The 15,204-nt window shown below is 44.1% G+C and overlaps 1 protein-coding gene across 4 annotated transcripts in view; it reads left to right on the top strand.

Annotated features, from left to right (window-relative positions):
• Glyr1 (glyoxylate reductase 1 homolog) overlaps positions 1–15,076 on the top strand; it is a 38,104-nt gene extending 23,028 nt beyond the window's left edge. For 2 of the 4 annotated variants that reach the window (XM_048433122.3, XM_048433120.3), the window contains 7 exons: positions 4,066–4,165; positions 6,799–6,891; positions 7,600–7,701; positions 8,373–8,535; positions 8,792–8,971; positions 9,266–9,390; positions 13,195–15,076. In XM_048433122.3, coding sequence (XP_048289079.1) covers positions 4,066–4,165; positions 6,799–6,891; positions 7,600–7,701; positions 8,373–8,535; positions 8,792–8,971; positions 9,266–9,390; positions 13,195–13,269 — 838 coding nt within the window. In that variant the 3' untranslated portion in view covers positions 13,270–15,076. Of the gene's footprint in view, positions 1–4,065; positions 4,166–6,780; positions 6,892–7,599; positions 7,702–8,372; positions 8,536–8,791; positions 8,972–9,265; positions 9,391–13,194 lie in introns of all 4 variants that reach the window. The other 2 variants (XM_048433121.3, XM_048433118.3) reach the window with 1 other exon arrangement.
• The last annotated feature ends 128 nt before the right edge of the window (positions 15,077–15,204 follow it).

Here is a 15,204-nt window from a genome sequence, read left to right as displayed (position 1 = left end):
CTAACCATCTCCCCTTACTTCCACCCCCGTGCACCCCCCCCCGTGCACCCAAGTTTGCCTTGCAATCTTGACTACTTCCAATATCCAGGAGGATAACTATATGATTTTCTTCAGGTTCACCCTCTTATTTAGCTTCTCTAGGATCACGAATTATAGGCTCAAAGACCTTTAACTATGGCTAGGATCCACTTATGAGTGAGTACATACCATATTCCTCTTTTTGGGTCTGGGTTACCTCACTCAGTAAAGCGTTTTCTATTTCCATCCATTTGCATGCAAAATTCAAGATGTCATTGTTTTTTACCGCTGAGTAAAACTCTAATGTGTATATGTTCCACACCTTCTTTAACCATTCTTCTATTGAGGGGCACCTAGGCTGTTTCCAGGTTCTGGCTATTACAAATAGCGCAGCTATGAACATAGTTGAACAAATGCTTTTGTAGTATGATAGGGCATCTCTTGGGTATATTCCCAAGAGTGGAATTGCTGGGTCCTGAGGGAGGTTGACTCCCAGTTTCCTGAGAAACCGCCACACTGATTTCCACAGTGGCTGCACAAATTTACATTCCCACCAACAATGGATGAGTGTTCCCCTCACTCCACATCCTCTCCAGCATAGGCTATCATTGGTGTTTTTAAGTTTAGCTATTCTGACAGGTGTAAGATGGTATCTCAAAGTTGTTTTGATTTGCATTTCCCTGATCACTAAGGAGGTTGAGCATGACCTTAAGTGTCTTTTGGCCATTCAAAGTTCATCTGTTGTGAATTCTCTGTTCAGTTCAGTACCCCATTTTTTAATTGGGTTAATTAGAGTTTTAGTATCTAGTTTCTTGAGTTCTTTGTATATTTTGGAGATCAGACCTTTGTCTGTTGAGGGATTAGTGAAGATCTTCTCCCAGTCAGAAGGTAGTCTTTTTGTCTTACTGACAGTGTCCTTTGCTTTACAGAAGCTTCTCAGTTTCAGGAGGTCCCATTTATTCATTGATTCTCTTATTGTCTGTGCTACTGGGGTTCTACTTAGGAAGTGGTCTCCTGTGCCTATGTCTTGTAGACTACTTCCCACTTTCTCTTCTATCAGGTTCAAAGTGGTCAGATTAATGTTGATGTCTTTAATCCATTTGGACTTGAGTTTTGTGCATGGTGATAGATATGGATCTACTTTCATTCTTCTACAGGTTGACATCCAGTTATGCCAGCACCATTTGTTAAAGATGCTTTCCTTCTTCCATTGTATACCTTTAGCTCCCTTGTCGAAAATCAGGTGTTCATAGGTTTGTGGGTTAATATCTGGGTCTTCTATTCGATTCCATAGGTCGACTTCTCTGTTGTTATGCCAATACCAAGCTGTTTTCAATACTATTGCTCTGTAATAGAGTTTGAAGTCAGGGATGGTAATGCCTCCAGAAGTTCCTTTATTGTATAAGATTGTTTTGGCTAACCTGGGTTTTTTGTTTTTCCATATAAACTTGATTATTGTTCTCTCAAGGTCTGTGAAGAAGTTTGATGGGATTTTGATGGGGATTGCATTGAATCTATAGATTGCTTTTGGTAGAATTGCCAATTTTACTATGTTGATTCTCCCAATCCAAGAGCAGGGGAGGTCTTTCCATTTTCTGGTGTCCTCCTCAATTTCTTTCTTCAAAGACTTAAAGTTCTTGTCAAATAGGTCTTTCACTTCCTTCGTTAGAGTTACCCCGAGATATTTTATGCTATTTGTGGCTATTGTGAAAGGTGATGTTTCTCTGATTTCCCTCTCTGCTTCTTTATCCTTTGTGTATAGGAGGGCAACCGATTTTCAGTTCAAACTCTTGAAACCCCAGGTTTTATAGATTCTTCTTGAACTCCCCCTCTGCAGTGTGCAGAAGATAGGAGCTTGTTGGAAACTGATCAAAGGTTGGGGGAGATAGAGCCCAGAGGTGGTGGTGCACACCTGCGATCCCAGCACTTGGGAGGCTGGGACAGAAAAGGATCAGCAGTTCTAGGCCAACATGAACTTGTTAGCACAACCATTTCTCAAAACAGAAAGGTGAGGGCCAGGCATAGAAGGTAGGTATCCTTTAGTAAGGATTGTATTGATTTTAAAAACAAGACCAGCACAGAACTAATGACTTGAATCATATTCTCACCCAAGACCTTGACTCCCTTTCAAGGCAACTCTTTTGTTTTGTTTTTTAGTTTTTCAAGACAGGATTTCTCTGTGGCTTTAGCTGTCCTAAAACTTACTCTGCAGACCAGGCTGGCCTCAAACTCACAAAGACACGCCTGCCTCTGCCCCTGAGTGCTGGGATTAAAGGCGTGCAATGCCAACACCACCCGGCAAAGCATCTCTTTCTTTATATATTGAGTTTGAAGCCAGCCACACAAAGCAACTGATCCTTGTTAACCCACACTGACATAGCAACTGTTGGACTATTACTTGTCATGTTGGAAATACAGATACTTTGTTCATATCTGTTGAGTTTCCTAAAACACAAAAGGAAAGAAAATGACTGACTTGATAGGCTTTGTGGGGGGAAATTATAGTACTACATAAGAGAGTTATGAATGTCAAAAGTCTTGTCATAAAACCTAGTAGTCAAAGAACCCTTTGTTGAAGAAGGTGGTGACTTTGATTAACATGATGTTGTGTATGCTGGGACAGAGAGTGTTGAGTACTAGATATTTCTGCCAGAATAAGGAAAGCCTCCAAGTAAAGGAATCATTTTCCAGTGGTGCCTGCAGGTAAGATTCCAGAAAAACCAAAAGTATGGAGAGGCTGCACAGAGCCTTTGTGAGGAATTTGCAGAAAATGTTGAGAACTGAGAGAAAACCCAAATAGAAAACAAGAAAATAGTGAAATTTCTGAAAGAAAGGCATTTAACTATTAACACCATGCAAGAAGAAATGAAGGTATATAAAAAAGCTGGGTATAGTGGTTCACTGTGGAGTCCAAAACTCAGGAGGCTGACACAGGAACATTGCTCTAAGTTGAGGCTACTGAGCCACTTACCTGACCAGACTGGGCTACAATGTGAGACCCTGTGTCAATTTAAAAAAAAAAAAAAAAAATTGGGGAGATGGCTCAGTTGGTAAACTCTTACCACATAATTCAGGACCTAAATTTTGTTCCCAGTACCCACATGAAAAAGCCAGACATGGTTGTACATAAGTGATAAGGAGACAGGCAGGTAGATCACTGGACCTCACTGGCCAGCCAGCTTCACCTGCTTAGCAAGTTTCAGGCCTGTGAGAATCTTGTCTCCCAAAAAAGTTGTTTGTGTCTGACAATGATACTCAAGGTTATCTTCTGACCTACACATACTCACAAAGTATAAGAATCAGAAAAGACATTTAGGCAAGATTAAGATCTCTGTACCTCTGTACAAGTACATAAAGATAGCTACTACTGCTTTGTACTTGTACAGATAGCAGTCCCATCGATTTCTCCAGGGGCAGGAAGTTAGAAAAGTAGCAGAAGTTAAAGGTTGGAAAAATTTACCACTTGCACTTCAGTCACTGAGAGTTGTGATGGATTGAGAATAAGGTGTTGGAAACGAAGCTTTGGAGGATGTAGGGTGAGAACCTGGAAGAACAGGTGTCAGGGAGAGGCAGTGCATACTACTACTATTGCCTCCTGCATCATGGAGGTCGCCTGGCTTTCAACACTTGTCTCTGTAGTTTATGGATTTTGGGCACACTATATAGTTGTCTGAAAGCCTAGTGCACGGAGTTGCTGATCAGGAAGCCATTCAGGAGCTGAAGACAGCTCTGTGCTTTGTCACTTTGTCACTGATAGAAGCTCAGATGCTCTATCAAAAGCAAGGGGGCCCACAATTGGAAGACTAGCCATGAGGTATGGAAGTCATGCTTTGGTGTCTGGTGGTCAAAGATTTAGATATGGCCATATGCATTTAGGGACCCTTACCATCCAGAAGAAGAGGTACGATGCTGGACCAAGGCTGTAAAGCATTGCCTAACATGAATCTCCCCTGGATTTGATGCCCAGTGTCAAAAGAAAAAAGTACATTATTACTTGTGCTGCAAGATGGACATGCCTTTGAACCAACCAATCTTTGTCTCTTTCAGGATAGGATTTTTGGGCCTTGGCTTAATGGGAAGTGGCATCGTCTCCAATTTGCTAAAAATGGGTCATACAGTGACTGTCTGGAACCGGACTGCAGAGAAAGTAAGTATTAAGGGTGAGGTTTGTCACTTGGAAAGTGGAGTAACTGAGGGTAGTTACTCAGTGTTTCCATTCAGTAGTGTTCTGTACCCAGGAAAATGAGCTAAGCTTAGTCTAGACAGAAGGATATATAAGATGTTATTATAAAAATTTGAATATTTAAAACTACTCAAGGTGTGCCACACATGATGGCCCGTGTCTGTAATTTCAGCACTGAGGAGATTGAGGCATGAGGATTGCCTTGCATTCTAGGCCAGCCTAGGTTATATAGGAAGCCCCAGACTACAGTGTGACCTTTTCTCAAAAATACAAAGAAGCCTAGCATGGTAGTGCACTCCCTTAATTGTAGCACTCAGGAGACAAAAGCAGACAGATCTCTATGAATTCAAGGCCATATTGTTCTATGAGAGTTATGAGAAACCTTGTCTCAAAAAAAAAAAAAAAGCAGGCTGGAAAGATGACTCAACAGTTGAAAGTGTGTGTACTGTGTACTATTCCAGAGGTTTAGAGTTCAGTCCCTAGCATGTACATCAGGTAACTTACAACCACTTATAACTTCAGCTCCAACGAATTCAATGTCCTCTTCTGACTAAAGGACACCTGTGCTCATGTGTCCGTACACACACACACACACACACACATACTTAAAAAATAGTCTTTTTAAAAAGAAAATACAAATAACAATAGCAGCAGAAATACCATTGCTGTAAAATGAAGAGTACCCTATCATGTGGAGTATGTAGGCAGACCAGCTTCATCCTTTGTAACCACCATACTGTATCTATGATGTGGCCCATTCTGAGCAGGTTAAGCAGCAAGGCATGCTTCAGGAAATGAGACCACTAGTCTTATATGGACTGAAGGACCAGAGACTAGAAAGGTGCTGTAGTCCTGTGAATGATAAATAGCTGCAGGGCTGAAGTGAGAACTGATCACTAAAGGAGACATTGGAGCTAAATGATGACAAAATATTAATAAAAATGATAATTAACAAAAATGTTAATATATGAGTTCAAGGCTGACCTTAAACTCTCAGAGATCCACCTTTTGCCTCCCAAGTACTAGGATTAATGGTGTATACCACTACATCTGACCTAAATATTTTTTTATATTATATGTACTTTATATTTTATGTGTATGAGTATTTTGCTTGTATGTATGTGTATGTGTACAGCATGCATGCCCGGTGCCCTTGGAAGTCAGAAAAATGTGTTGGAACCCTGGAACTGGAGTTACAAAAGATTCTGAACTGCCTTGTGGGTGCTGGGAATAAAACCCATGTCCTTTGAAAAAATAGCAAGTGCTCCTTAACTGCTGAGCCTTCTCTACAGTTCTAGATCATTAGTTATTGGATAATAGTTTTCCAAAGCAAAAATTAGACAATATTGACTGTCCACCAACTGATAGTAATTGTGGCAGTGCGTGGTTTGGTGTGTTCAGTGGGTAAAGATGTGTGCTGCCTAGACTGACCACCTGCACCACTGCCCAGAACCCCTGCAGTAGAAGGAGAGCTGACTCCAGCAAATGGTTCTGTGACCTTCGCATGTATGTGCATGCACAGGCACACAAATAAAATTAATACAATTTAAAAAAACAAAACAAAACAAAAAAGTTTTAGGAATCCGGGAGAGATGACTCTGCACTTAAGAACACTGTTTAATCTTGCCAAGGATGCAGTTTCATTTCCAGGACCCATGTGTTGGCCTACAAACATCCATAACTCCAGATTCAGGGAATCCAACACCTTCAGCTGAGCACCAAGCACACACGTTGTATATATACATATAGGCAAAATATTTGTACATATAAAATAAGCTATATTAAAAAATTTTTATTACGAAAAAGAAAAGCCTGTTTACAAAATTTGTGTCCAAGTTATTCTGATTTTTTCCTTTTATTTATTTATTTTTTTTTTTTTTGGGTTTTTTGAGACAGGGTTTCTCTGTGTAGCCTTGGTTATCCTGGATAGATGAAGCTGGCCTTGAACTCAGAGATGTCCCTGCCTCCACCTCCCAAGTGCTAGGATTAAAGGGGTGCGCCTCCTCCCGCCCTGCTTTCTCTTATGGGGGAATTGTACACCAAAATACCAGTGATCTGTTTTGCAGGATATTCTTGATGATTTTAATTTTAGGCAAAAAGAAGTTAGGTCTTCAAGACCCTTCATAAGTCTTAATCTGGCTACAGGATTTGGAACCAGTCCAAGAGGGAATGGTGGTCAGAAGAAAGGGACAACACAGCCCAGCCCTGCTCCTCTGCGTGTGCTAGTGGCTCAGGTCCCTAGGCTGGTTTTACCAGAGCTCTCCCAGCATAGAGGAGCTGGACATAGGCACTGTCCGTATCATGCTCTTCAAACTTCAAGCTGCCAGCCTTCAACAGACACTGACTTTGTGTTTCTGAAACAGCATATCGTTCTAGATACCATGTCTATCTACAAAAACAATATAGTTCTTAAAGTTTCTGTCCTTTTATACTCAAGAGGTCAGGCCTCCAGCTCCAGTGTTCTGGGGCCTCAGCCTCCTGCCTTGGGAGACCAGCCAGGGGTCCACACATCTCTGGCCTGTCCGGCATGTTTGTTGTGCATTGCATGCAGCTCACGTTAGGATCTGTGACTTTTGCAGTGTGATTTGTTCATCCAGGAGGGGGCCCGCCTAGGAAGAACCCCCGCTGAAGTCGTTTCAACTTGTGACATCACTTTTGCCTGTGTGTCGGATCCAAAGGCAGCCAAGGACGTAAGGATCCCCCTTCCCTCAGCATCTCAGGTCGTAGCCAAGAGAACTGGCTGGCCTCCTCCCTTTCTCCCCTGCACACTGAGTGAGTGTTTGCATGTGGGGGGACATCCCATCTGGGGGCATCTCCCATTGGGAAAGATATTGTCAAAGTTGAATACAGACTTCCTTTAATTCGAAATGAATTTCTAGGGTCCTTGAAGTCTGCTGGAACATTTTTCTGAACTTGTTCTAGATATTCTATTGAGCTGGACTGTTTGTAGCGGAGTGTGCCTTTCTTTGACCCAAGGACCAACTCCTGTTTTAACTGTTGTTGAATTTGCACGTGTTACAAAGTTAGGAGCACTAGTGATCCTGTTAAATTGAATGATCTAATCCAAAGAAGCCCCATAATAAGTAATGAGATTATGTCTTTTAAACCATTGGAAGAGAACACAAAAGTAAAGGGATACATTCTGGAATGACTTTAAACAGAAGCTCACTATGTAGCTGTCTCCAGTCTGGAACTTATTATGTAGGTAGACCAGGCTGGCCTCGACCTGGAATTACTTTTCTGTCCCGTACATATTAAGTGGCTCTTTCCTTTTCATTCTTAATAGTTAATTTCTGATCAGGAAGTGAGCCCCCCAAAAACAACAGACTGTGTTCTGCAGGGACTTCTGAGCACTTAACTGCAAGCCTGGGCTGTTGCTCCTCATTGTGTCCCTACAGCTGGTGCTGGGCCCCAGCGGTGTGCTGCAAGGGATCCGCCCTGGGAAGTGCTACGTGGACATGTCAACGGTGGATGCAGATACAGTCACCGAGCTGGCCCAGGTAGCAGCCTTATCTAGGCTGGCTCTGGATCATCTTTTCAGTGGGAGCCCAAGACCCAGGCTGACCACACCCAAGTACGGGCAGTTTGGTTACACTAGAGCCAAAGCCAGAACGGACGTCGTGAACCTTGGGACTAGCCTCTTGACTGTCCCCCTTCAGAGCCTCAACTGGTTGGAACTGCCATGGAAGGTCACTGCAGGCTAGTAGACAGGAGGCCCCATGCTGTCAGCCCTCCGGCAGTGAGAAGCCTCCAGACTTCCAGTGTGGCCTTTTTGGCTTAAGCAACTGTCTACAGTTGAGTCTAGCATAGTGTCCTCCTACCAATCTTCTGGGCCCACTTGTGTTCTGAGGGTGGCTAAATTCAGTGATGGGCAGGGTCCAGTGGGTAGGAATTCAGCCAAGGTATCTGTATGACTATGTTTGCCCCTTGGTCTCTGAGAACCAGAACTCTGGGAAACAAGATGCAGACCCTAGCTCCCTTTTTCCTTTCTGTGACTTACTTCTGCTAAAAGGATAGCCCACTGACCCTACTACAGTAGTAGTAGAATTTGGAACCTTAGTGTAGATAGCCACATGCTAACATACTCTATGATGGGGTGCCATGACCCCTGTGTTCCTTCCTCTGTATTTGGAGAAGCAAGACCCATCAGAAGCTGTGACTTTCCTTACAGGTAATTGTATCCAGAGGGGGGCGCTTTCTGGAAGCCCCAGTCTCAGGGAATCAACAACTGTCCAATGACGGGATGTTGGTGATCTTAGCAGCCGGAGACAGGGGCTTATATGAGGACTGCAGCAGCTGCTTCCAAGCAATGGGAAAGACTTCCTTCTTTTTAGGTAATATATCTGCCCACCTATCTGGGCATATTGGATCTGAAAGCTTGGGGGCAGGGAAGCTCAGTCTCTGTCCCACATGGCCTTCCCACCAGGCTCCCTGAAAGAAGGCTTCTTTTGCCAGGCACAATTAGTATCTGGAAGGAAAAAGAACCTGTCCTATCCAGGACAGATGAAAGAAGTTTTCAGGGTACATGGTTGAGGGCAGATAGAGATGACCTGCCTATAGGATTCTTGAGACATCACCTTTGCCCTACAGGTGAAGTTGGCAATGCAGCCAAGATGATGCTGATTGTGAACATGGTCCAAGGGAGCTTCATGGCTACCATCGCTGAGGGGCTGACGCTGGCCCAGGTGACAGGCCAGTCACAGCAAACACTTTTGGACATCCTCAATCAGGGACAGTTGGCCAGCATCTTCCTGGACCAGAAGTGCCAAAGTAAGTCACCTTTGGCCTCTCTTCTTGCATTTTTGTTTTCACTGGAACTGAGCAGTTGGGCCAGATCATCCAGGAAAGTCCTTTCTTGGTTCATTGTGTTGAAAGAACTTTTCCAGTCAGTTCTTGACCCAGTCAGAGAAGGCCCAGAGACACAGTGAATGGTTTTTGAGACCCCAGGTTGGGGTCCCCAGTCTTTAGGAGATGGACTTTGGAAATGCTAGAAGTGAGGCTGATACTCTAAAGCAGTTTTCATGTAGGTCTTCAGACTTCTAATGAATGACTTTCCCTCCTCAGATATTCTACAAGGAAACTTTAAACCTGACTTCTACCTGAAATATATTCAGAAGGATCTCCGCCTGGCTATTGCACTGGGCGATGCAGTCAACCACCCTACCCCCATGGCAGCTGCAGCCAATGAGGTAACTTGACATCAAGAGGTCCAGGCCCTAGATTCTTGCCTTTAGTTGTTTGTTATTTCTTCCCTGCTTGCTTAGCCCATTTTAATGAACAGATCCTTCTGCTGCTCAGCTTCCTGAGTGCTGGGGTTACAGGTGTGTACCCCCACACCTAATTCTTAAATTTTCTTTTTGTTTTTGTATTTTTAGTTTTTGGTTTCTTGAGACAGGTTTCTCTGTGTATTCCTAGGTGTCTGGAACTCACTCTGTAGACTAAGCTGACCTTGTACTCAAGAGATCCTCCTGCCTCTGCTTCCCAGGTGCTGAGATCAAGGGTATGCACTACCACCACCTGGCTACATCTTTATATTTTATTCTCAATACACTGAACCAAGAAAGGAAAAGAACATCATGTGTAGGATTGCACTATTTTTGTCTTAAATTAGGATCTGAATTTTTCCTGTGGAGTCCTGAAGGAGGAACCCTAGGCAACAGTTCTAGACTTACCTATGACATGTTACCATGTCAGAACTCATGTTTCTGAGCCACAGTAATTATTATTTCCTTCATGATTTCCTCTTTGCTCTGTGGATTATTCTAGCTTGTCTAGCCAAGTATGGCATACATACCTGTAGCCTTAGCTACTCAGAAAACTGAAGCAGAAGATTCAAGGCCAGCTTGTACAACTTGGTGAGAGTCAGTCTCAGAAATAAAGGAAAGGCTAAAGGCAGGCAGTGGTGGTGGAGGCCTTTAATCCCAGCACTCAGGAGGCAGAGACAGACAAAGCTCTGAGTTCAAGGCCAGTCTGGTCTACAGAGCAAGTTCCAGCCAGGGTTGTTACACAGAGAAACCCTGTCTTCATAGGGGGCAGAACACAGCAAGAACTAAAGATAACATTTCTTGTTATGCACAAGATCCTGGGTTCAATCCCTAATATCACCCAAAAGAAAAAATAGAGTGTGTGTTTGTTCCATGGCTCGTTTGTCTTGTTCAGTTATTGATCAAGGTGTTTGACTGTTCACATATTTCAGCTGTACCTGTGGGATTCCTGTTACTCTCCTTTAATTCTGCCCTTCTCATAGGATTTCATTTTATAGTGCAGGCTGTCTTGAATCTCATTAGGTAGCCCAGATTCACAATCCTCCTGCCTCAGTGTCCATAGTGCTAGGACTACAGGTATATTTCAACATACCTAGCTGAATTATGTCATGTTTGCATGGCCTGTTGTTTTAGGTCTTTCATTTTCAGCCATCTTCAATATCAGTGCTGTGTCCATTCACATGTCCATCTCATATAATGTAGTGTGTTGTATCACATGGTCACTTTTGAGAAATTTCTTTTGGAAAAGGAGTCCCTGTTGTCCTGGCTGCTACTTCTTTTTTTAAGATTTGTTTATTATGTGTATGAGCCACCATGTGGTTGCTGGGAATTGAACTCAGGGACTCTTGAAGAGCAGTCGGTGCTCTTAACCACTAAGCCATCTCTCCAGCCCCCTGGCTGCTTCTTTATGCCTGGGCTCATATATTCTCTCCCATCAGTCTCCTAAGTAGTTGGAATTTGAGTTTCCACTTCATTTCTTTTTTTTTTTTTAATCACTTTTGTTTTTAATTATGTGTGCACATGAGTTCTGGTATCCATAGAGACCAGAGATGTCAGATCCCTCTGGAAATACAGGCAGTTGTGAGCCACCTAAAGCAGGGTTCTCTCCAAGAGCAGCAAGTGCTCTTCACTGCTGAGCATCTCTGTCCCCCACTTAATTTCTAACTATGAGTTCTTGGCAGGGAATTTTTTTTATATTTGCAGTTTCCTCATAAAACTCATCTTAGATGTGATTAGGAAGGGCTCTTTATAGAGCTAGTTCTGGGAGAGCTTCATAATGGGTCCGGTTTGTTTCTGCTCTGGCTGCAGAATTTTGGTTCGTTTCACACCCCAACATGGACTGTAAAACCCTTGGATCATGTGAGTTTAGGCACTGTACTGTGCAAGACCCTGAGGGCATGTTCCCCAGGCTAGCCCCTCTGTTAACATGTTGCCCCTGTATTGAAGAGCGCTTGGATTTGGAGCTGTCCTTTTAACATTTGTTCCTGTCAGTGCCTTTCTTCATCTGTTTCTTCTTTCTTATCTTTTCTAAGGCTATCTGTGTGTGTGGTAGAACTTCATTTTCATTCATATCTTAACTTTTTGTCAGTACTTTGCTTTTCTGTAGTGGTTGTAGTCAGTATTCGGTGGATACCCTAAACTTGATGACTTCAGAATTCATCCTGTGCCAGTTTGCAAAAATCAGAAACCGTGTTCACTTTCCCACATACTCGTCCCTAACCATAGGTTCTTGACTAGATCCTCTAGATAGCTGTTCCCATCTTTCTGTTCTTTGTTAAAAATTAGGTTTCTCTGGCATTATTCCTTTTACCTGGAAGACTGCTAAGAGTTTCTTATCAAACCGGGTAGTGGTGCATGCTTTTAATCCTAGCGCTCGCCGAGCAGTGATGGCCGCGCCTTTAATCCCAGTACTGAGGAGACAGAGGCAGGCAGATCCCTGTGAGATCAAGGCAATCCTGGTCTTAGTTCAAGGATAGCCAGAGACGAACCCTATCTGAAAAAATAGGGAGAGGGGTTATTTCTGCCAGTGATGGTGTCCTTGGTGTTTGGTCTAGAAAGCTATTCAGGCTTCATTCTGCTTTAACAGATGCATCAGAATGACCAGAGTGTGTATTCTTCTTTATGGTGGCTCTGTTAGACTGTTCAGCTGCCCTGTGTGTGGCCACGCATATCACTCCAGCAAAACTGGGTGCTCTGTTGCCTGTCACACAGTGGTTTTGATTCTTTTCAACCTTTTAAATGATTATAGAGTTTTGGGTGGCTGCTATTGCTAGACTCTGCTCTAGGTTCTGGGGACATGCTGGTATACAGGCAGCTGTTCCCTTCTCTGCAGCTTTTGTATTTTAATGGAGGAAAAAGAAAATGAGCTTGAAGCTTTTAAACACGTAAAAATTTCAGGGTGTAAGAAATAGAGTTTGGGGGAGGCAGGCTGTATTGGAGAAGAGGCTCAGCAGTTAAGAGTGCACAAATACAGGTAGAGCAACCATGCACATAAGATAAGTGACACTTCTAATCCCAGTCTGAGCGCAGTGAGCTTGAAGCCAGCCTGACCTACATAATGATTTCTAGGTCAGCCAGGGCTACATAGTGATACCCTGTCTTTAAAACATAATAATAAAAATTAATAAACAAGGCAGGTGGATCTCTGTGAGTTCAAGGCCAGCCTGGTCTACAAAGGGAATCCAGGACAGCCAGAGCTATTACACAAAGAGACCCTGTCTCGAAGACCAAAATAATAATATAAAAAATTTAAACTGAATAAAACAAAATAACAGGTAGAAGGTAAATCAGAGGGTCCCGTAGCCATGTTGATGAGGAGCGCAAAGTAGCTTTTGTAAAGTTGGCTAGGCAGTGCCAACCATTTTTTAAGAAAATATTTCATGCAGCAGGAACAGTGGGGCACAGCGACCCTGGGGACAGTAAAACATTACTTTTTTCTTCATTGAGGGCTGCCACTGTGGCTCCTAGTGTCACTGAACACTTCACATCTCTGAGTATGTATAGTCCTCTGAATAAAGTCATGCGAGTTGTGACTGTTGGCTTCTGCAGATCAAGCTGTGGCAGAAGCCCACAGAGGCTGGAACATTTGCCCTACATCAAACCAGGATTGGTACCCAGATATCCCAACTGCAGGTCCTGCCTGTTAAGTAGCAGACAAGAGTCATATCAGGGCTGGGTCTCCACACAATAGCTCTGTAACTAGAGACTGACATCTGCCTCTTTTTCCAGGTATACAAAAGAGCCAAGGCACTGGACCAGTCTGACAATGATATGTCTGCAGTGTACCGAGCCTACATACACTAAGCCTTGCCCATCCATCCACCCCTCCCATCTTCCCTCTGGCCTCTCTCCCCAATGTGGGGTCAGGGTTCTGGGACTTAGCTCTGGACCAGTCACCTGTCTCCATTTCCTTTTATACAGACTTTGAAACTTGCATCAGCACAGTAAACAACAGCACTCTCCCTCCCTGAGGCCCTGGGCAGGGATTGGAGGATCTCCACAGGTGACTGTGAAGAACTCTTGAGCTGGGCATTGGCCCTGGAGCAGGAGGCTGTATATTCTCTCTGTTTCTCTTGTGTTCTCTGTCTCTGTCTCACACACACACACACACACACACACACACACACACACACACACACACAAAAACACTCTTACCCACCCCAGGATAGAAACTGCCCAGAAACTGCTGCCTGGCTGTTCTTCCTCCAAGCTTGTCTTATCTCAGCACCCTTCTGGTCAAGGGACTAGAGGAACTAGAATTGGCAGGGAGCACAGGAAGCCTTCTCTCAACTTCCCCAGGAAAGAGGCTGGCAGAGGGTCCATGCCCCTGACTGAGCCCCTGGAAGGAGAGGCCCCTGAGCCATCATGAACCAGCAAACTCCCAAAGGAGGCTCTGTGGGTCTCCTCCTGAGGAGGATTTTCCTGTAGACACTACCATTATGCAGCACCTCCCCAGAACGCCTTTGTGAACTGAAGAGAGACCAGCATGGCCACACAGACAACTTCTGGCTCCATGACTAGACGGCTGGCTCTATGGCTGGAGCCTGCTCCTCCCAGGAGGTTTTGTTTGGATTTGCATTCCAACCCATGGGATGGGGTCTTGAGGGCACTGGGAGCAGTGGAGTGTGGGGGTGGCTCCTTCCTCTTTCCGTTAATGGCAGTCTCTTCAGCCGGGCCACCTGTTCAGCCTGCTCTACACAGGTCCCCTGCATGCCCCTCTTTCCCTTTTCCTCGCAGGGAGATAGTATTTCTGTCACATCCTCTTTTGGCCCAGACCCAGCCTGACCAACACCAATAATAAACATTTCATAGATGAGCATTTCATAGGCTGGGCTTTTGAAGTGAAACCTCACTTCTGCCAATTATCAGTGGTTCCAAGTCCTGGGTTCGCTGGGACAAAAGAGAGCTGGGCCTTGTTCTGTTAACCTAAACTGCTCCTCAGAGATGGAACCAGTCCTCTATAGGCCCCAGCATTTCTCCTTGGAGAGGGGACCAGAGAGAGAGGCTTAGACTGTCACATGAGAGGAATCACCTGCGGGGTGTGCCTTCCTCCTCATGAGTTAGGATTTCCAAAGCCACAATTTGACTATTCCACTGGGAAGAACCTGGGATAAGGATCTCAGGACATAGGCATGGAGCAACAAATGCTTTTGGGGTTCAGTACAATTGCTCATTCACTGGGATGCTGAGCCTGTTTCTGTCTGAACACATCCTGTCTTGATCCTGGGGGCTGGGAGAGGGGAAGATGCTGTAAGGAAACCGGTTAGTCAATGTTGTCTTAATATTGTTGACAATTCTGTAAAGTTCCTTTTTATGACTATTTCTGTTTAAGCTATTTCACCTTTTGTTTTGAAATCCTTCCCTTTTAAGGAGAAAATGTGACATTGTGAAAATGCTTGTAAGAAAGCCCCTTCTCCCCTTTTTCCTTTTAATGACAAATCTAGGTGATTAAGGTTGTGAATTTTTATTTTCGCTTTGTTTTTAATGAGCATTTGTCTTTCAGAATAGGATTGTGTGATAATGTTTAAATGGCAAAAACAAAACATGATTTTGTGCAATTAACAAAGCTACTGCAAGAAAAAAGAAAAATAAAACATTTCTTGGTACCACAGCTGTGCCACTTGTGCCAGAGCGCTTGGGGGACCTTGAGTGGGAGCCAGAGGGCATCCATGCCTAGGCTTCCTTCCAACGTCAGCCCCCGAGTCCTCCGGTGTCCCTGCTGGGCGGGCGCCACCTGGC

The sequence above is a fragment of the Myodes glareolus genome, chromosome 9 (genome assembly GCF_982192425.1).
Source record: "Myodes glareolus chromosome 9, mMyoGla1.1, whole genome shotgun sequence".
In the NCBI taxonomy this organism is placed as follows: domain Eukaryota; kingdom Metazoa; phylum Chordata; class Mammalia; order Rodentia; family Cricetidae; genus Myodes; species Myodes glareolus.
Note: the sequence above shows the minus strand (reverse complement) of the source record. Positions and strands in the feature narration are given on the sequence as shown.